Below are 22,553 nucleotides of genomic sequence, written 5' to 3' on the forward strand. Positions count from 1 at the left end.
ATTTCAAATCTAATTAGAATATTATATATGACATAAAAGAGATGGGTCTATTTATCATGACCCAACTAACCTACAAAATATATTTTTTAAAATTGAAACGGCATGTATGCAAATTATTTTTTTTCCTTCAAAGAAAGTCGGAACAACTTTGAGTAGTACATGACATTTTAAAACCAGTAAACTTAGAGCATATAAGCTGAGATAACAAGCTTTTATGCTTAAAAAAAATGATGAATCGATTTGAGTGTAATGTGTTGAAGGGGCTGGCCCCTTGAACGCTTTTTCATGTAGTCATGGAATGGATTCACTGAAGAAGCTTATTGCTTCACAATTTCACCGCCGCAAATGTTCTTAGAATCCGTCCAGTCCGAGCGGAGTTGCAAAGATTTGTCGCATGCTGCAATTGCGTTCTCTCATCCCATTCCAATGAAAGTGCTGGACGCTACACAGGGAGGGAAGGAATGGGGAAAGAAAATAGGTCACGCACGCCTTGTGACATTGAGTGCTTTTTCTTTTTTTATTCAAACATGCGGCTTTTCAGTGCGATTGCGCACATATGCATTGGCAAGTGGCGACCTCCTGCAGTGGCCATAGTAACGACCGAGCGCGCCATGCTCATATCAGCTAATGGCTGATATCATGGCTCTGACGAGTGATTTTTAAGCCTGTGGTGTCATTTGTAGAGAGAAGAAAGCAATTTTCAGCTGACTGAGAATTTATTGTGAATTGCAGACCGCATGATGCGCTGTAATATTTGGCTCTCGTGTTATCGGTAGCCTCGGCCACCGATCACCATAGTTTTCTCACCTTTATTCGAAAAGTGTTGCAGGGCCCCTTCAAATCTAAAGTGGGGCTTCGTGGCAGAGTAGATTTACTCTGGGAAGGTGCTTTCAAAGTTTAGAATTTTTACACTGCAATGAAACCACGTCCACAGGCAGTTAAATACGAACTAATATACACTTATTCGATCATTCTGAGTACTTTCGTAGTAATTTAAATTTGAATCAAAGTGAATTCGATACTCTGCTATTCGTTCAAATGTTCGAAGCATTCGACTATTTGCACAAGCCTAATAGTTTGTGACCCTAGTGCTGGTATTTTAAACATGTATTGTATGAACATTTATGAACCTGTTTAAACAGGTATGACCTTCCATCTGCTTAATTATTTATTGCAGTTTGAAGTGACTTGTTTTTGCAATATGTTTAATCGTACCGTATTTACTCACGTAATCCTCGGACGTTTTTGCAGAAAACCAATAAAAAGTTAGGGGGTGCGAGAATTACATGGGGAAAATTTTCCATGAAAATGTACAGAGCCAGAGAAAATGAAGGGGCCACAAATCAGGATTCTCATGCCGCAACTAACTGCAAGTTTTGAGAAGTACTAATTAATACTCACCTCAACAATACGGTTCAACACAAGGCAGGATTTATTCGAGGCAAAAAAGCTGTAGGCAAATGGTAAAGAGTTGCAATATCGTACGCAAACCTTGGGGGAGTTCCGGGTGTAGTGCAATATCGTACGCAAACCTTGGGGGAGTTCCAGGTGTAGTGTTAGTGTTGGTCACTCGATGGAGCCTGCAGAAGGTTAGCATACGATGTCAACGTTGGGCTAATGGCCGTTTAATACGGAATCGTCCGCAGTTGCTTTTTGATGAAATAAAGTTTATCATCCCATCCCAGTTTTAAACACATGGAAGGCCCAATGCGTCTTGGTCTTTGTGGCTTTCAGCTGCCGCCGCCAGTAGTCAAACAAAACTAGACTCCGAAGAGCCTACCAGCGTCCCTATTGCTGTTGTTTGATGCACGATCAATCACTTTTAATTTGAAAGCAGCCGTGTAGTTTCCGTATCGCCCCATAGCGTAACAGTACGAACACAATGTATAAAACATGCCGCAACGCTCGCTTGCCACTTTGGCTTGGCTTTGATTGGATTCAGACTCTGTGCGATATGGCGTGCACTATCATCATCAGTGGCTGGAATGAGCCCAGGACATTACTGCGGCAATTTTCGGGGGTGCGATAATTACTCGCGGGAAAAAAAATTTTATTTTTTGGGGAGGAGGGGGGGGAGCGAGAATTTTTTGAGTGCGAGGATTACGCAATTAAGTACGGTATTAGTATTTATGAAGTGCCGAAAGGATACTTTAAAGGTGCACTGAAGAGAAACAATGACTTTGTTTAGATTAATAAACTGCACTCTGAGTACTCAATAATGCCATAAATTTCAATGTCGTAGCTTCATTTATAGCAGAGAAAATCAAGGTAGAAGTTTCATTTTGAAATTTTGCGCTGAAATCTCCGCATGTGGTGTAAGAAATTTCAAAATGTATTTTTTGTATTATCAGAGCACTGGCTTGATGATTTTTTTTTTTTGAAACTTTGTATACTAGGTCTATGACTCCCGCAGATGACATACTGTATTTACTCGCGTAATCCTCGCACTCGCACAATTCTCGCACCCCCCACATCGCCCAACAAAAATACGATTTCTTTTTTTCTCGACTAATTATCGCACCCCCGAAAACTGCTGTAATAATGTCGTCTGTTCTTTCCAACCACTGATGATGATAGCGCACGTCATCTGGCGCCATCTCTTAAGCATCAAGCGTACTATTGCACAGAGAATCAATCCAACTCAAGCCAAGCCGAAGTGCCAGTGCGCGTTGCGGCGTGTTTTGTATGTTGCGTCGGTAACCTTGTCAAGTTATGAGGCGTTACTGAAGCTGTACGGCTGCTTTCAAGTTGCAAGTGATAGATAATGCACTAAAGAACGGCAACAGGGCCGCCGGTAGGCCCTTGGGATTTATGGTAAACTCAATTTCTTAAGAAGGAAACTGTGGACAATTCTGTTAAATAGCCATCAGCCCAATACTGACGTCCCACGCTTACCTTTTGAGGGCTCCTGTTGAGCGACGAACGCTACCGCTATGTTTGCAAGCTTTGCGTGTGGTATTCTAATTCTCGACTATTTGCTTCCACTTTTTGTGTCTCAATTAAATCTTGTCTTGTGTTGAACCTCTGCTTTTATTGTTGAGGTAAGTTTTAATTAGTACTTCTTAAAGCTTGCTGTTGGTGTGAGAATCCCGCTTTGCGGCCACTTCGTTTTCTTTTTCGCTCTGTTTGTTTTTGTAGAAAGCTTTCCCCGCGTAATTCTCGCACCCCCCAACTTTTCATCAGTTTTCCGGCAGAAAAAGTTCGAGAATTACGCGAGTAAATACGGTAGTACTTATATTTTATTGATTAGAAGTTATGTAGGACCCACCATTAGACACCTTTAAATTTATGACTTCACGGTTTCGTTGTGGGAATCTGAAGGTGGTGTCTCCACTCGCGTTTTGTTTTCGCACGTTTTCTCGCTTATCATGCATCATGTCATGATAAGAGTGGTGTTTTCAGTATTCTGAAGGTGTACTTTACTGATATGAAAAAAAGTCGCTTTGCTCTTTAGTGTCCCTTTAATGTCCAGGAGTCATTCGGAATATTTTGCCATATGCTTCGAAAACACTTTCGGCCGCTCTAAAGCATAATTTTTTTTGCTCCATGATTTGCTTAAAAAATCAAAAGGTCACTTCCATTTCTGCCATTTTGATTGTATAATGTTCGTTAGTATACAACCTTGATCATGGTTCATGCTAACACTCACAATTGTAGTAGTGAATGAAATGGCATTGCACTTTGATCATACCCTTTTCATACCCTTGCAGTACTTGATGTAACCAGCATTTATAACATGGCAGCACTGAAAGAATGTTTTAGACAACAATATTCACATTGCAACATCATAATTTCCTGAACGGATCTGCAAGCTTGTGTGTTCAATTATAAACTAATACAGCTGTTGTACGCTGTGGATTTTTATAATTTAGCCGACAGTATACTTCTATAATGTTGCAGTTTTGCATGCTGGTTTTCATTTGCATTACGTGCAATCATGTTCTCTGTATCCCTTTTTCAGCCGCAACTTCCCCTGTTGGTGTAGTGCGAGTGCTGAATTTGAAAACTGGCGACCGGCTCCTTATCAAAGGATTCAGAGGCCATATTCGGGACATGGCCTTTGCCCATCTTGCAACCACAGTTCTGCTGGCTATAGTGGATGAGTTTGGGATACTCTGTGTTTATGAAATTCATGAGAACACCACGATTCTTTTGCTAAAGGTGATTTCGGTATTTTTGTTTTCCTTTTGTGGTTGTGTGACTTGCGTAGTTAGATACAACTTTTTAAAGCCCAGTCTTGAAAGGAGTCTATAAAAAAATATTCAATTCTTGTTTTCACACCATCCTCTATAAACTTTTCTTAAGCTTGTTACATTCCAGTTTGAAAAGTACTTTTTCCTTCTTCCCCAGTAGGCCATAGTTTGAGAAATTGCTACGTCATGAAGTCATAGCACTGGCTATTGGGCTATGTAGCTTAATGTCTGAGATTATGGGCTTCTTAGCTCAAAAATGTGGATTGGATTTATAATCACGGTGGCTGCATTTTGAAGAGAGTGATATGCATAAACTGAGTACTAATTTTGCTGCATATTGTCACGTGCTACAAAAGGTCTTCAACTAGGAAGAACTGAGCCGGTGGGAGACGCACCGAAAACTGGCAAGATGGCTGCTTCAATAATCAACAACTAGCCAGAGCACGCGCTGACTCAGATCATTCTCTTCCATTCTCACGGGCAGCCATGGCTTGCGCTCGCTGTAACTAGCGGCAAAGTGGCATTATTCCCCCTCTGAGAAAAAAAAAAAAGACGTTACTCCAATGCTCGGAAAGTACAAAGACAAAGTCGGGGCGAACCAACAGAATATACGCGCATACACAAAAACAGCGATATGGTTCATGTGCAGTCACACTACCTCGTGAAGTACGGCTTCAGGCGCACCACGTGGACTATCTCCGAGGAGTGCCTTCGTCGTCGTGGCGAGAAGGCGCCGTCAGGGACTACCTCGTAGTTCACATCGCTCACGCGTCGCAAGACTTCGTATGGTCCGAAGTAGCGACTGAGCAGTTTTTCTGACAATCCCTGGCATCGGACTGGAGTCCACACCCAAACTTGATCGCCTGGATGGTATTCAACTTGTCGATGGCGAGCGTTGTAGCGGCATGCGTCTGTACTCTGCTGGTGCGTAATGTGTAGGCGTGCTTCTTCGGCGTACTGGGTAAGCTGCACAGCATCAGGAGTGATCAAAGCATCGCAATCGCGTGGAAGCATCGCATCCAGCATGGTCTGGACCTCACGTCCATAGACAAGACGGAAAGGCGTGAATCGCGTAGTTTCCTGGACGGCAGTATTGTATGCGAATGTGACGTACGGTAGCACCTGGTCCCAGGTCTTGCGCTGGACATCTACGTACATAGATAACATGTCAGCGATGGTCTTGTTGAGTCGCTCTGTCAAGCCGCTGCTCTGCGGATGATTTGCCATGGGTTTGCGATGGCTTGTGTAGCTGAGCTTGAATACGTCATGAATGAGCTGGGCCGTGAATACTGTTCCTCTGTCTGTGATTACGCACGACGGGGCGCTATGTCGAAGAACGATCTGGTCCATAAAAAATTGTGCGACGTCGGAAGCCGTAGCGCGTTGTAGTGCCTTTGTTTCGGCGTCCTTCGTCAAATAGTCGGTGGCTACTACGATTCACTTGTTGCCGGCAGATGATAGCGGAAAGGGCCCCAGTAAACCCATTCCTATTTGATCAAATGGCGCTCTGGGTGGTTCTATTTATTGGTTGAAGAAGCCCCGCGGGCTTTAGTGGCGGGGATTTGTGGCGTTGACATTCCCGACAGCTTTTCACGTATCGCTTTAACGGATGCAAAAAGCTTAGGCCAGTAATATGCTTGTCAAACTTGAGCGAGAGTTCGAAAGGAACCTAAGTGACCAGATGTAGGCTCATCGTGGCAGGCAAGAAGAATGTCCTCACGCATGTCAGTAGGCACAGCTAGAAGATAGGTTCTCACATATCCGTTGAAGTTTTTCTTATACAGGACCCCATCTCGCAGACGGAACGACGACAGGCTTCGATAAATACATCATCGAGGTATGGACGAGTTGCGTCCTTCCCGGTTTTCGATAACTGCGCGAATTTCATCGTCCGTGCGCTGTCGTGTAATCAGATCTGTTGTATTAAGGGCCCCAAGGAAACCAGCGTCATCCTCGGTGTCGTGGCCACAAACTTCGACAGGTGCACGGGATAATGAATCAGAATCTTCGTGCTTGCGGCCCGATTTGTAAGCGATTGTGAAATCGTATTCCTGCAGACGAAGACTCCATCGCGCCAGTCGCCCACACGGGTCCCGTAGGTTGGCTAACCAGCACAACGAATGATGGTCGGTCACTACCTCGAAGTGGCGTCCGTAAAGGTAAGGCCTGAATTTCATCGGGGCCCATACAACAGCAAGGCTCTTTCTCCGACGTGGAGTAGTTGACCTCGGCGCGGGAAAGAGTGCGGCTAGCGTACGCTATCACTCGATCTGTGCCCTCTTGTTGTTGTACGAGGACAGCACCAAGACCCACGTTGCTGGTGTCAGTATGAATTTCAGTATCAGCGTCTTGGTCACAGTGAGCGAGGACTGGTGGTGTCTGCAAACGCTCCCGTAGTTCAGAGAAAGCTGCGTCCTGTTCTTCCTCCCAGACGAATGGAACATCTTCACGAGTGAGTCGAGTGAGCGGTTCAGCAATCCTAGAAAAATTGGCTATAAAGCGGCGATAGTACGCGCAGAGCCCTAGAAAGTGACGCACTGCCTTCTTATCACGTGGACCAGGAAACAAGGCCACGGCGGTACTTTTGTCAGGGTCTGGTCGAATACCATCCGCACTGACAACATGGCCGAGAAACTTAAGTTCCTTGTAACCGAAGTGGCATTTTTCTAGCTTTAGTGTCAGGTTAGCAGAGCGGAGCGCTTCCAGCACATTCTTCAGACGCTTTAGGTGCTCCTCAAAGGTGGCAGAAAACACAACATCGAGGTAAACTAAGCACGTGTGCCACTTTAGACCGGTAAGAACAGTGTCTATCCATCTCTGGAATGTCGCAGGTGCAGAACAGAGGCCGAAGGAAAGCACTTTGAATGCATATAGGCCATCTGTTGTAACGAAGGCGGTTTTTTCACGATCTCGTTCATCAACTTCGATCTGCCAGTAGCCACTTTTCAAGTCTACCAATGAAAAATACTTGGTCCGCTGCTGTCTGTCGAGGGAACCGTCGATGCGAGGCAGCGGATAGACGTCTTTTTTAGTCACGCTGTTAAGTTTCCTGTAGTGCACGCAGAAGCGCAGTGATCCATCTTTTTTCTTCACGAGCACGATTGGAGATGACCAGGCAGTTTTCGAAAGTTGGATAATGTCATCTTGCAACATCTATTTGACTTGAGCATTTATAACATCCCATTCCTTTGACGAAACGCGGTAAGGGTGTTGTTTTATGGGCGAGGTGGCGTTATACGTAATTATTCCGTGTTTGGTGATCGGTATCTGACGAACCTTCGAGGTAGACGCGAAGCAGTCCTTAAATTGATATAGCAGTTCACGTAGCTCGGTCTGTTGTTGTTCCGAGAGGGTCGAGTTGACATCAACTTTTCCAAGAAGTGAAGTCACGTCGCTCGGTGTCGGTCAAAGCTCGTCGTTGGCTGATGTAGATGCGAAGCATTCAGAAACGTCTGCGATAGGCTAGGCGAAAGCGATGGCGGTGTCACGAAACAGGTGCCGGTACTCGTTACTGAAATTGGTCACAAGTAGGGCAGAGTGTCCGTCATAAAGCGTGACGAGGCTGCGTGCAGCGCAGACACCTAGCACGAACAAAAGTGTCAAGTTGCCTTCGGCGACAACCTCACCATCCCGTAACTTGTCAGACACCACATCAACTGGGACGCTTGAAGGCGGAGGCAACATGATGCTGTCGGTAGAAACGTGTAGCGTGCTGTCACGGATGTCGTCAGATTTGTCGGAGGATCCAGCTGTCGAAAACGTCACTGTACGCTCTCGAAGATCGATAATAGCGCCATGCTCCCGCAAAAAGTCTACTCCCAGGATTAGGTCTCGGGAATAGTCACGAAGTATGAGACAGCTAGCGAAAAACGTACGTCCCCGAATGCTCACTCTGATATTGCACATGCCGATTGGGGTGACTACGTGCCCGCCGGCAGTACGAATTTGTGCTTCGTACCAAGGCGTTACAACTTTCTTTATGTGCGCTGCTAGTTTCCCGCTTATGATCGAGTAGTCCGCACCTGTGTCCAATAACGCACTAACGTCGTGGTGACCGTCGACTACCACATGTATATCCAGAGAAAATCTGCTTCTGGCTTTCGTCGCTGTCGTCGGGGAATCGCTCCGTGTCCGTGCTTGCGTCGGTGGGAGGCCTTGCTTGCGTCGAGTGTCAGCGGCCTCGCTCCCGAAGGTCGCTGTCGTTAGTTTTCCCGCCTAGGGCTTGGCGAGCGCACCGGCGCCACTCCTGGGAGGCTCCGAAAATTCGGAGAAGATCGCCTTGGGGATGGGGACCGTGACTGCCGCCGCAGTGGCATGCGCTGCTGTGAGAGGTAATCTTGAATAGCTCTCGGTCTTTCGCCAAATCTCGGCCGTGGTGCGTCGACGGCAAAACCCTGTAGCCCGAGGCGACGATAGAGGTATTCCCGGAACACATGTCCAGCTTCACCACAGTAATAACACGGTGGTCGTCTGTACGGTGTGCGCCATATGTCGGATTTTCTGGGAAGCGGCTGTCGATTTTCTAAGTGCTGAATTGGCTGCAGCGAAGGAAGTCCATCCTGAGGCATAGGAATAACGAAGTGCGGTGAAGCAGGAATATATCGGCTTACAGCTTCTGCGTATGATGCACGATGTGGCTCCGCCGGGACAGGCGGGACATAGCTGGAAGGCGGCACTTGGAGAGCCTGTCGTGCTTCGTTTCTGACAAGGCTGCAAATAGACCCTGCAGTAGGTTGGGACTGGCGCTGAATTTTTTGTAGTTCGTCACGCATCACCGATCGAATGAGATCGCAAAGAGAGTTGATGTTGATGTTGCTTGCCGCACCTCTGATCTGACCTGTTGACGAAGCGGCACTCACTTGCCGGTCGTTTACAGTAGAGCGCTTCTGCAGCACTTGCTCCATGGTTGTGGCTTCGGTAAAAAATTCCGCCACAGTCTTTGATGGAGAGCGAACGAGGCCAGCGAAAAGCTGCTCCTTCACTCCTCGCATTAACTGACGGACCTTCTTTTCTTTTGCCATGTCGGGGTCGGCTCGACGAAAGCGGCTCGTCATGTCCTTGATGTACATCATGACGCTTTCATTCGGCATTTGGAGGCGCGACTGAATCGCTCGCTCGGCTCGTTCACGGCGATCGGGATTGGCCCAACTTGCCAGCAAGTATCGACAAAAGACGCTCCACGAGGGAAAGGGCCCACGGTTTTATTACCAAGTACGAGCGCAGTCCTCGAAGCTGAAATACACGTTCATCATTTTGTCAAAGTCGGTCCAACCATTGTTATCCGAAACCCGTTCGAAGTGGGCCAGCCAGTCTTCGACATCCTCCTAGACGGAACCGTGGAACACCTTCGGCACACGTGGCTTCCACAGCGTATGATGCGTGGCTGCAGTGCTTTCCTGTGCGTTGGAGGCTGCAGCGCCTTCCCTAGCGTTGGGGGGTGTGACTGACGTCATCGCGGGAAGAGGTCCACGCTCCGTAGGTAATCCTCGGAGTCTTCGGCTTGAGCGGTGGACAGGTGTTGTCACTGCAGGTACAGAGCTACCTGGAGGCGTTTGGAACATCGGCTGGGGGATACCCAGCATCTCCACTAGTTGTCACGTGCTACAAAAGGTCTTCCACTAGGAAGAACTGAGCCGGCGGGAGACGCACTGAAAACTGGCAAGATGGCTGCTTCAATAATCAACAACTAGTCAGAGCACGCGCTGCCCTAGAACATCGTCTTCCATTCTCGCATGCAGCCATGGCTTGCGCACGCCGTAACTAGCGGCCAAGTGGCCATAGTAATATCTTCAGATGAAAATAATCTGTAGTCTGCCCCATTGCATGCTTATAATTTTACCAAGGTTATGGCACATAAAGCCTGAGAACATGATTAAAATTTTTGCTTTAGAAAAGGAAGTGGTCATCGCTATGTATTTATGTGTTAGTACTGGGTGGAAAGTGTTTTTCTGTTAGCGAATGTAAGAAATACATGGGCATATTTATTCAAGCACATGCACATGCAGGGGTGAAACAGTTGCGTTGTTGTGCGCTAAACTTGTTTCCCTGAGCCATCCTGCGTCGAGTCACTTGTGTTGCGTCAAACTTGTTTATCGGTGCCGTACTGCGTTGTAGCACCCGAATTCAGCCGCAAGATGCGACAGTCATCAAGTTTATGCCCGAAAGCGTGGATGAAACATCGTGTTTTCCGTTTCGTTGTAATGGTTATAGTTTGTTTCGTCAAGGTAGTGAACGCTGGAGCAGCAGCTGTGAACTTTGATCGTGAGAATTCGGTCGCGATTGCTGGCGCGCGCACTATCTTGGCAGGCAACAGCGCATCTGGGTTATAAACCCTTCTACTTGCTGTGCTTTCAACGCGAGGAGACTGTGTGAAAAGAGCATCTCTCGTTGGCGCGGTAGTGTTCTTTTACACGAGTGCTTTGTAGAGAGTTACGCGATAACAAATCCAAGAGAGTTAGTTGCCAGCATTACTCTGTATAACATTACAATTGATTGGTATCGCTGGGGTGCAACAGCTGTGCCAATTGCACCAAATTGATACAATTTCCCATTTTTGCGCTGAGCTGCATCAAAATCATCAAATTTGCCGAAATTGTGCCATACTGCACCAAAATACCCGCCCATTCTCAGTTGCGCTGATTGCAGTGAGAAATGGACGCCACAACCACCTGTAGTTTGCGTCATAAATCAATCCAGGGATCCAGGCGCCCAGACCCTAACCTTTAACCAGTGCTAAGCTAGGTCCTCGTGAAACGCAACCGCTCAAATAAAGTAATAACGCTGCGCGCCGATCGGTCCGCTGACCGCTGCGGATATCTATCGGCGGGGCGACGCTTGGCTTCGCCCGTGATGGTAGAAGAGGGGCAGGCTCATGCTGAAACGACCAGAGCAACTATTGTCCTGCCTCAGGTAAAATATGCTGGTTTGTTCTGTGGCGCTGACAGTGTCGATATTGAAGACTGTCTGTTCATGTACGAACATACGAGCAATACCCATCCTTGAGATGACACACTTATGTTGGCGGACATCTTGTTCTACTTAAATAGAACGGCCAAAGTATGGTTCGAGAACCACGAAGGAGACATTGAAAGCTGGGACGCATGGAATGAAAAAATGCACGCTTTTTTTGGCAAGAGGTCAGGCAGAAAGCCAGCGACCAAGAGGGAGTTGGCAACTTGAGCACAAAATAGATGGCATCATGCCTGTTGTGTATACAGTACGTGCTTGCCCTTTGCCACGAAACAGGCAGCGGTGTGGACGAAATAGAGAAAGTGGGACAAGTACTACAAGGCATTTCAGATTATGTGTTCAGTCTTCTCATCTGCAAAGACTGACTCCGTGGATGCCATCATCGTTTTTAGGCCACAAAGTATATGTATCACCCACTGTTTCGCTTGATGCCCGAATACAACAGCAACGTTGTCGTGTGACGTACCTGTCCCACAGGTGCTGCTAACTGCAGAGCACATGTAGAAAACAGTTCGAGGGGGAACCTGAAGCTATGGCTTTGGCTTTAACATGCTACGGCACCTGGGACTCCAACTCCCAGATGGTACCACTTGTGCATGCTATCGTTCGTCAGGAGTTCTCCAATTCTGGTCTGGATTCTAAATGTACCATGGCAGTCTCCCGACTGATGGACCGCCGTCGGCCCTCGCGTTCATGTGCCCAAGGTCAGAGCCTTTCAAAGCGCCCTTACAATCTCGCCGAGTGGAGTACTCCTGATGACTGTCCCATTTGCTTCAACTGTCATCGTATCGGTCCTGTGGCTTGACATTGCAGCAGCCAGCGGTATTAGAATCTGGTATCTTATGGGGACAACTGTCACTCAGAGACCACCGATGCTTCGAACCTATGGCGAACCACCTCAAGCCACCAGTGACGACGTTTCTTCGATGCCATATTGTTGTTGTTCACCATCCGCACATGTTCATCACTCCAGTCGCCCATCTTCTCTCTCGCCCCAATTTTATCATCCACGTTGCCGACTGATCACGAGCCTCTGGAAAACCTGATGATGCAGCTCCCAAAGTTGGCGCTGCATCGACCACTTTCCCACCAAATCCTCTGACCACTCTGCAGACTAGATGCAGCCTTATTGATGTTAAAGTGGACGGCATACTTGTTGCTCTTGTTAGTACAGGGGCTCACATATTGGTGATGAATGCAGAGCTTCGTCACCACCTTAAGCAAGTTTTAACACCCCCACAGAACACCTTGCCCAAGTTGACAATTGAGGGACATTTCCCGTGCTTGGGATGTGCTTCATGCGTAAAAGTGGGACTGACCAGTCACCTTAAAGTTTTAACACCCCCACAGAACACTTTGCCCAAGTCAATTGAGGGACATTTCCCGTGCTTGGGATGTGCTTCATGCGTAAAAGTGGGACTGACCGCTCCACAACTATCCTGTTTGTTGTGCTCGAAAATTGCACCCATGAATTGATCCTCAGTATGGACTTTTTGTCTGCCCACTCTGCTCTGATTGACTGGAACTGGATTGCTGCAGCTGGAATCACCATGTTACTGTGATGCTCCAATGCCACATCGACTTTGTTTATGCTCTATATAGAGTTAAACCTGGAAATAATGAAACTGACAAACTTGGAAAAATTCGTTATAAAGAGGACTTCGTTATGCAGGTTTGGTACGAAAATTCGAAAAATAAATGCACTATATAAAGAAAAGGGGAACTGAAGGCAGAGCTAACCCAAAGATTTAGTGGTAAAAGAGTGTGTTACGGGGAGACACTTCTTGGGACCCAAAACATTTGCCCAAAAATCGACTTTTCAAAAGAGTCATTTTTGTATTGTTTCTACCATCGCGCACCTGTGTGCAAGTTTTTGTTTCAAAATCCCACCTAATTAGTGGCATAACAGTAAATCAAAGATGCGTCGCATGCACCCAGTCATTTAAATTGTGGACAAACGCGCCTATTTCAGCTGCTTGTAACTCTTGAACAACCCGCTCCAACGCGGCCATTTTGGTAGCATTGAAAAGTTTTGGTATTTGGCTTTTTTTATCACTCAGTCGGGTAATACTGAGTTTTACACTTTGTCACTGAGCTTGCCAAGTAGGCGTAACATGTTGTCATTGGCCACTTCCAATCACGTGGCTAAAATGGCGTCGTCTGATTGGCTTAGGGTGCTGTGTTTGAAAACTTGGTTAGGTGAGGTGCCATTTTGGCTTAGGTTACAATATTACGTCGAACATGCTTGGAAGACCGAGAAGCAATTACTGTGCATGAACTTTATATTAAGGCTGCGGTCGCTATCGCTGGTGCACGTGCTATCTCTGCAAGCATCAGTGTGCTTACAACACGAAGAGTGTGTGAAAAGAACTCTTCTCCTTGGAGCGGCCATATTTGTTTACACCATTGTTTTGTAGGAGTTTCGCGATATCGGTTCTTTTAAAGCGTTCGTTTCCAGCCTTACCTCGTATAACATTACAATTTGTTGCTCTCACATTCATTGCATTGCATTCAATGCGTCATTGTGTTGCTGCCAGAGCGAATCGACTAAGCGCGAAAGCTACGGTCCTTCGAACTCGTGGCACAAAAGGAAACGCGTCACAAGTCTGCCTCCAAAAATCCATCGTTGTTACCATGGTCTCGGAGAGTTTCCATCAGCGCCTAATCTGACATCCTCTGGGTATGGACGACACGGCTGTCCGCATAAAACAAAAAAAAGAGCTGGACGTCGTCAGGGGCCATATCATGGATAGATGCACGCACGGTTTCAGGAAATGAAGAGCGAACGACACACATATTCATATCCACCGCGGCCCCACATACGTGACACTAACTAAAAGCATTGCTCTTCCAAGGCAAGAGTTTTTGGTTTGGAGAGAGAGGGCATGTCCGAGTATGTGGCGATAAGAAAGGTGGCAACGCCCGTGCCTGCCTCGCGCTCACCCAGGCGCAATAATGAGCGCTCGCTCTCGCCTGGCCATCACCGGTGCGATGAGCGCGCTGCCACTGCTTCGTCGGCGTCAGGGCAACTTCGAAAGATGCATGCTCGTGCCGAAATCTGAAGCGAAATTCCTAGATTCTCTGTGGTGAAAATTCATTATACTAAGTTTTTCTCCCACTGTTATTTTGTTACATAGAGGGCGCAAATACATGTGCTTCTATGGAGTAATAGTGGAGAATAAAATTTCGTTATATAGAGGAATTCATTATATGGAGGTTTGTTATAACCAGGTTTAACTGTATTACGTTCGTTTGGCACCTAAAACTGTCACATATATGAGGCTGAGGGCTTACCCTCCCATTCCCAACAGTGATACATGTTGACAACGATTGCCGACGTCCTGTGTTGCAGAAATGTTGCCGTTCTGCACACACACTTGACAGTTACGAATATACGAGCTTCCCTCCCGATACTGAACTTCAACAAGTGCACGCATCTTATTCCAGATGGCATGACTGGCCAATATTTTGTATCGAAGATTCTATTTCTGTGTTCACTGCTTATTTGTCCTCTGCTCAATCCTCTTCTTCAACGAACACTGCCGATGACAACATTGCCAAGATGATTGTCACAGACCTCATTCCAGCACAGATGGAAGATATCCGGCATGTGCTGAATTCTTGCCGTGACATTTTTTTGGTGACCACCGTTTGGGTCAGGCATCCTTTTGCACTTATCAAAAGATCGACACTGGAGATGCCAGCCCAATTCGACGACCTCCCCATTACGTGTCTAATGCTTAATGCCAAGTCATGCAAAGTGATGTAGAAAATATGTTCACCAAAAAGGTCATTGAATCATCCTGCAGTTCATAACAACACCGGCCATTTCAGTAAAGAAAGACGGCAGCAGCTGGCGCATCTGCGTGGAATATCGTCATTTAAACAAAGTAACACGCAAGGATGTCCACCCACTGTCGCAGATTGACGACGCATTGACGACGCTCTCGACTGTCTACACGGGTCTCCCTACTTCTCGTCTATCGACTTGACGTCGGGATACTGGCAGATTTCGGTTGATTGTTGTGATCGGGAAAAGACAGCCTACCTTACACCGTATGGACTTTTCCAGTTTTAAGTTATGCCATTCGGTCTGTGCACAGCTAAGATGGAAAGGATTATGCACTCCTTCCTTTGTGGATACAAATAGCGTGCTTTTGTGTTCAAAATAAGGGTGGGTGGTGTCCAGTTCCTGAAATAGGCTAGCAAAAATAGGTGTCCAGGACTGCTCATCAAGTGCTTGCGGGTGTTCTCATTAATTTTGTCATTGTGCTCTCTTTTATGGTCAATTTCACCGCAAGGGCGACACAGTAAATGCGGTAGCAAGAAATTGTAATTTTGTGCGAAGTGAGACTGGCCGTTAATTTTTTCTCGTTCGAGCGTATGATCCGGCAGGTATCTACCAAATGTGGTGGCCTCTGAGGGACCCACTCCCTCCGACTGGCCCAAGCGTTTGTGACCTGTTGTAGGCCCGTGTGCTCAGATTTGGGTGCACGTTAAAGAACCCCAGGTGGTCTAAATTTCCGGAGCCCTCCACTACGGCGTCTCTCATAATCATATAGTGGTTTTGGGACGTTAAACCCCACATATCAATCAATCAATCAAATCAAGCGTTTGTGACCAGTTTAGTCCTCTATGCCTCACCCTACCTTTATCTGTGTCTTGACCACGAACACCAAGTTGATACTCTTTTACGCTCCGTGTATAAACGCGCGCTTTACCTTCCCATCGTCACTTCCAATAGCCGCTTTGCGGCTCTGGGATTGGACTACTACTTAGCGGAGCTGCGAGAAGCCCATCATGTCAAACGACTCAATCGTCTATCGCAGACGCCTTCCGCGCGCTGCCCGCTCCGTAGACTTGGTCTCAACACAATCACAGATGGTCCCTCCATCCCCAGTACCGGAACTATGGCGCCAGAAGTTGTGGGTGGAGCCACTACCCCTCAACATGGATCCTGAACACGCCGGTTGTAGGCAAGCGCATACTGCTGCCCTTCAGGCGCGTCACTCCGATCGCCCTGGCGTATTCTATGTAGACGTCTCGGGCCCTTTCACTTTGAGTCATTACGTGGCCGCTGTGATCACAGAGGGCCGCCACGTCGATAGCCTCTTTAGAGCTGACAGTGCAACTCATGCAGAGGAGGTTGCCATCACTTTCGCTGCTTCCCATCACACTGCTCACATTATCTTAACAGACTCGCACTCAGCCTGTTCTTGATACATTCAGGGTTCCATCACCCCATTGGCTGCTCATCTCCTTCGAGCCGCTTCCTGGCGCTTTATGTCTCACTCCGTAAGAGTAGTATGGACTCCAGGCCACACAGGTCTTCCTGGCAAGGAAGTGGCAAATGCCGCTGCCCACGCTTCTCCCCTCCGGGCTGCTGCTCTTCCATGTTCAGAGTCAGATTCTGGGAACTCCAGTATGACATGCTACCGTGATATTCTAAATTATCATCGCAGTTTGCACCGACTTTACCCTGGCCCCGCACGCGGTCTCAGGAAAGCGGACGAACGACTGCCACGCTGCCTTCAGACTAACACTTTCTTTAGTCCAGTGGTCGCCCGGCAATTCATACCGGAAATATCTGGCACCTGTCCAACTTGTCAAGTGTTAGCTAACACCGATCACGTTGTGGCTTCGTGTCCTGCTACTACACTCTTTCTCATCCCTCGTCCCCATCCCATCTAGAGAGGCTTGGGAGGAGTACCTGCTCGGCTCCTCTACCTTGGAAGTGCAACACTCCTTGGTGGCGCACGCCCGGGCAGCGTCGATCTCCAATGGCGTCCCGGATTAGGGACTGCCACTCAGGCGCACAAAAACTCTCTAGTTCATTTCAAAATAAAAAGTTTACCACCACCGCATCTGACGTAACTCTACAAAGTACTGGTGTAGTAATAATAATAATTCTTGGGGTTTAACGTCCTGAAACCACAATATGATTATGACAGATGCTGTACTGCAGCTAGGGTTCCGTAAATTTTGATCACCAGGGTGTTTAATGTGCACTCAAATCCAAGCACACGGGCTTTGAGCATTTTTGCCTCCATTGAAAATGCGGCCGCCGTGGCCGGGATTCGATCCCACAACCTGCGGGTCAGTAGCCGAGTGCCGTAGCCACTAGACCACTGCGGCGGTAAAACGCTGGCGTAAAAGAATAACGGCCCTCTAGGAACTCTTTTTGCACCGTCTCTTTGCAATGAGAGCATAGGACACTCTCTACTAATGATGGCCGAGCTAGCGCGCGCGCCAGCCATCGTCACCATGTTCTTAGAATCATTGTTCAGACTTGCTGCTTGAGCAACAACCCCCTCCTCTCACCCTTGCGTCTTGTCATGCTGGTTGAAAACGGGCGTGATGCCTTTCTTCTACTTCAACGGCAGGCCTTCGATTGGTGTATTGGAGTCATGTTATTGCATGCACCCTCTGAGAGAGGGAGATTTGCTGGCTTGTTTGATCTCTGCTTCAGCCGCGTTCGTTGTCCCCACTCTTGCGCTTTTACCCGCATGTAGAACATGCGATGCGTGGTTGGATGTTATCAATTTGGGCTTTATACACAGGGGTGGAAGTGCTGTGCCAGTTGTGCCATTCTGCGCTAATCTGACCCGCTGTGCCAGGCTATGCATGAATGGCAATTTCCGCGACAATTGTCGATTTTGAAGTGTCAGCTGTCAAATCTGGCCAATCGTTATCGTTGATTGAGCACTGAACATTGGCTATACACAGGACGCGACCCCATCCGTATCCAGTGTAGCTCAATCGCGTTGTATTTCGGTTTCCTTTTCTTTTTTTAAAATGATGATAGTCTTTCTCGGGGTACTTTAATGAAGAAACTTTGGTCACTGTTTTTCTGTTCATCTGTTTGTCAAGCGAAACGGCGCAAGTACTTCCGCATCCGCAGCGCGCACCAATATTGCTCTGGTTTCTGCTTAGTACTTGTGCAATTGTCGATTATAAAGCAATTACTGCACATATCTGAGGCACAATATCAACACATCAATGTTTTTTTTGGTGTGTTTCTTTATACTAGAAGAGGCATACATAAGCAATTCTAAGAACTGTAGCAATTATTATGCTGCGCTGACAGTGCGACGCTATACACGAAAAGGCATTTCCTGCGCTTTGCCAAGACAATACGGTGCTGCCACTTACCCTGAAATCTGCAAAATATGCCCTCCAAGATGGTGCGCACGCTTTATAGCGGAGGCTATCTTTTTGTTTTCTGAAATTACTGCCAGATGGTGCTCATGTCTCATGTAGCGCCTCCAGAATACCATTCACCGACTTTCTCGTGCGAAACATAACAAAAATAAAGGTATTATCACTCTCTCCAGACGGAAGACAACGTCTTTCGACGAAATTTGCAGACAAACATGCAAATATGGGGCCAATTTTTTCTCAATCAGTCAATCATTTATTTTACAGAAAAATCGTAGTTACAATTGGGTTTTATACAGATACAGAGGGAGGTTTAAAGTCAACAGACTGTACAGGGGACCTCTCATAAGGAATGAGTAACAAAATTATGTACAACGCAGCTAAAATAAACACCGAACTAAAAACTGCAACAAAAGAAGCATAACACACTAACATGATTTGATTATTAAAAAAAAGGCTAAAAGTAGTGGTGATGATGGAATGATTATGCCGAGTGCAAGTAAGATCGAACGTTGAACTTGATTGTGTGGAAATTGGAGAGAGTGTTATTATGGCATGGTAATGAGTTCGAGTCGTGTGGCTGAGAAGTTAGTAGTGAACTTACCATAATTAGTTATGGGTTCCGGTAATAAATAGCTATTGCTGGAGGCGAAACGGATAGACAAAGATTGAAAATACAGACTTTTGGTGGTTATGGGGAACGGAAGCATTCCTCATCGCAGTTGTCGGTGTGGTTTTTTCGCTATAGTGGTGACACCAACATGAGTAACTGTGAATTATCTAGTAATACAGTGGGGGGGGGTGTTCTCGAAGTGGTGAGCACGCCACGCTCTTGGAGTGAATGGACACAGCAGACGCGGTCTGACGAAACCAAAACAACATACATTTATTTAAGTGCTTTTAGATTGACGATATCGTCAGCTGAATCATTGTTCATCAATTGTGATCAACGTGCTAAAACAACCTTACAGAAAATTACACAACACTCAACAACATAAACACAAGCACACACTCAAGGCGACTTTACCAACGCTTGACTTACCACGAGGGCCCACGGCAGACGGCCTGCGGTGCTGCCCACCGCAGGCTTCCCGCCAAGCGTCGCCACTTGCACTACTGTTTTAACAACCATGATGATGATGGTAGTGGTGATAAACGCTCGCAATCACAACGCCACCTATATCTCAATGTGAACCCTTAAATGCGGCTTACGTGCAAGACACGTATGCCACTTGGCACAAACAACTTTACAAGGGGTGTCAGCATCTCCCACAACAGTGAAACCTCGATAATTTGTACCAGCTGGGAATGTGGCATGATTATGCAGTGAGTGCTTGCAAAAGGGCTTAGGTAAAGATGCTGGGCTTGCACTCTCGGCATGATCATTTTACAGGGCGTAGTGCTGAGGCCAAGGAGCATTTCGAAACTATTATGCGGTCCGGCCCATCTAGGATACACAGTGACTGAAATAAGGACACTGTCAGCTTTTATTTTCTACTACAATGTGGTACTAAGTGACAACTTAGTTTCATTGAAACACAGAGTCGTCGTGGGGACTTGGGTAGTCTCCTGGTTAGTTGCGTGCAGCACAGTGCCTATGCTGCCCACACTGTCGCTGCCGGATGGCTCGCTCTACCATGCGTGCAGATTTGTTGCATGATTTGGTCGGCCCCACTTTTCTCCCCACCAAGCACAGATAAGCAAAGTAGTGTGTTTAATTAGCGAGGAGATAACAAAATTTTGCCAAGCGAAGTGCTCCGTGATTATCTATACTCAGTTTCACACATTAAGTGCAACGTCATTTGCAACACTGTGGTGGCTAGCGAGACTCCTTGCAGTAGGTGCATTCGCCTAAATAGTTTTCTGGCTTTACCACCCAGAATATATTTTTCATTTCATTTCAAGCTGAGTATTAGATGAGCATGTTTTGTATTACACACGCCTCCACACACACGTTTGTAGGTGTAAGTCTGGTAAGCTCATTAGTACTAATGTTTTGTGACAAACATTGTAATTTTTTTACCAGCATTAATTTTTATTGAGAGTGATGTTGGACCCTAAAAAGCTGCTCCAAAAACTAACTCGCATTTCGCTACAACACATGTTTTGGTGCTCCGAACCTGCTCCAAAACTCCCCTTTTACTGTGGCAAAGCTTCTGCAAAACTGTATTAATTTCTGCTCCCTGAGGTTTTCCAAAACACTCCACTTCCAACCCTGTATACGAAGCATGATGGTAACGGCGACGTTGAAAACCTGTGGAGAGTGTCCACATGATTGCTATTGCAATAATAAGGCTGTTGCACAAATCATGCTTCACAAATGCTGTGAAACGAGGCATTATCAGCTGTGAACTGCTCCAAACTGACTCAAAAAAGCCTTTCTGGCTGTTCAAAGCCTGCTACAAAAGACTTTTGCCTGCTCTATGAACTGCTCCCAAACCCATTTACCCTGTTTCACCCCTGGATACGAGCTGTGTTACTGACGTTGCAGACTTCTAGCTTCACTAAGTCATTCTTCACCACGGCACTTTGAGGTAGGTAGTTGCCAACTGTTGTCGCTAATTTCTTTCGAAAGTCATCAAGGAAATTCTCTGTTCAACTTCCACATGCCACAAGCTCGCTACTGCCAGCCACCCACAAATAAATGGACTCACGAAGTGCCTCAATCATACCGTAACTACAATGCGTATTTTCGCAGATAATCGTGATTAGGATGCCACTTTGCCCTATGTTTGCGTACAATTCGTCATGGCACGACATCGCTGGCTTTTTTTTCCTTTCTATCTCCTGTTTGGCCGCGACCCCAACTTACTTTGAGGCTCTTCTGCCTTCAACTATGTATCCTCTCGTCAAGTAAGCCCGTGATGTAACTGCTCATGCGGCTCGACAGATAGCACGGTATCGTCTTTCTGCCTCCCAGCTGTTTCAGAAGACACGCTATGATAATTATCACAGACATATTTCCTATTCTCCAGGCTCTTCGGTCCTCCTTTGGCCACCTTGCTGCCACATTGGGCTGTCATCGAAGCTTCTTTCTCTCTCTGTCTTGCTACTCCGAGCCTCAGAAAGTCCTACATCAGCTTACCGCAGTTACATACGATATCGCTCCGCCGGAGAGTAGTTCATCATCCCCCATACCCGTTACTGATATTGTGAGTGCCCCTGCCTTGAGCCCCCGTACTTCTATGTATAGGATTCTGTTCTTACTTAGGCACCTAGATGGTGTTATTAGGAATGGGGGTAATGTGTTACAATCTATAAGGAACAAGAATGCCTCACAAAAGACAATGAAGACGACGAAAGATAGAGCGCTCAGAGATCTCGTATTGTTGCTATCCTGTCTTGGCAGCAGCTGATTCTACCTATGTCTGTATATTTTGTAAATACATTTCTTCCTCTTGTACGCTCACTTCGTGACAATATTGTAGTATTTGACTGTGCATGTGTAACGAGAAGCTTTCTTCTATTTCTCTTAGGTGGAGCGCCCTACTGATGAAGTATCAAGTGAATATCGTCGTGTGATATGGTGTCCCTACGTGCCAGATGATGGTGCAAGAGGAGGAAACAGTTCACAAGAAGACAATTTTAAGTTCCTAGTAGCTACGAACCACGAAGAGGTTATTTCAGATAATCATTCTGTTTTTTTTTTTGCCTTGTATTTGACTTTCTTTAACTGAAAGTAACAGTAGGTATATAATTATATTATTGCTCTTGCTTAGCTGGAGAGTTCTGTTAAAGTTAAGGCATCAAATTTTGAAACTTGTTTGTCTCATTACACAGTCAACTGTATGTTAGGAGAACTTGATGCTGCACGAGTTGGTAATACAGTTGATCCCGGATACATAGAACTCAAAGGTGATCGCGAAATAGTTCGATGTGTTGATAATTCAAAATACAAAATATTTGTATTTAAGGCCTAAGTTAAAGCATTTCAGGCCTCGGAAATAGTTGGTGCTAACATAACGATTCGCTCACAGTATAATGAAGAACAAAGTGTGAACTGCAAGGTATCGCACTTTATTTCACATGAAAAGTCTGTAAACTTGTCTTGCTTCTTACGTGCCATCAATTTCCAGTCATCCTCAATACCATTGAAGCTTTTCAAGTAAACGAATTTAGCTCTTTTGGCTGCAACAACATTGATTGATGCAGAACGCTGATGTAAGTTTAAAAAGGTTGGTTAGCGGCGACAGTGAAGGTGTTGGCACATTCATAGCTGCACGGCTACACCGA

At 46.4% G+C, this 22,553-nt stretch overlaps 1 protein-coding gene across 3 annotated transcripts in view; it reads left to right on the top strand.

Annotated features, from left to right (window-relative positions):
- The window catches only part of LOC119176980 (enhancer of mRNA-decapping protein 4), a 311,927-nt gene that overhangs the window by 53,113 nt on the left and 236,261 nt on the right, over nucleotides 1-22,553 (top strand). For all 3 annotated transcript variants that reach the window (XM_075884808.1, XM_075884809.1, XM_075884810.1), the window contains exons 5-6: nucleotides 3,962-4,161; nucleotides 21,797-21,937. In XM_075884808.1, the coding sequence (XP_075740923.1) occupies nucleotides 3,962-4,161; nucleotides 21,797-21,937 (341 nt within the window). The remainder of the gene's footprint in view (nucleotides 1-3,961; nucleotides 4,162-21,796; nucleotides 21,938-22,553) is intronic.

This window comes from Rhipicephalus microplus, unplaced genomic scaffold (assembly GCF_043290135.1).
Source record: "Rhipicephalus microplus isolate Deutch F79 unplaced genomic scaffold, USDA_Rmic scaffold_48, whole genome shotgun sequence".
NCBI lineage: Eukaryota > Metazoa > Arthropoda > Arachnida > Ixodida > Ixodidae > Rhipicephalus > Rhipicephalus microplus.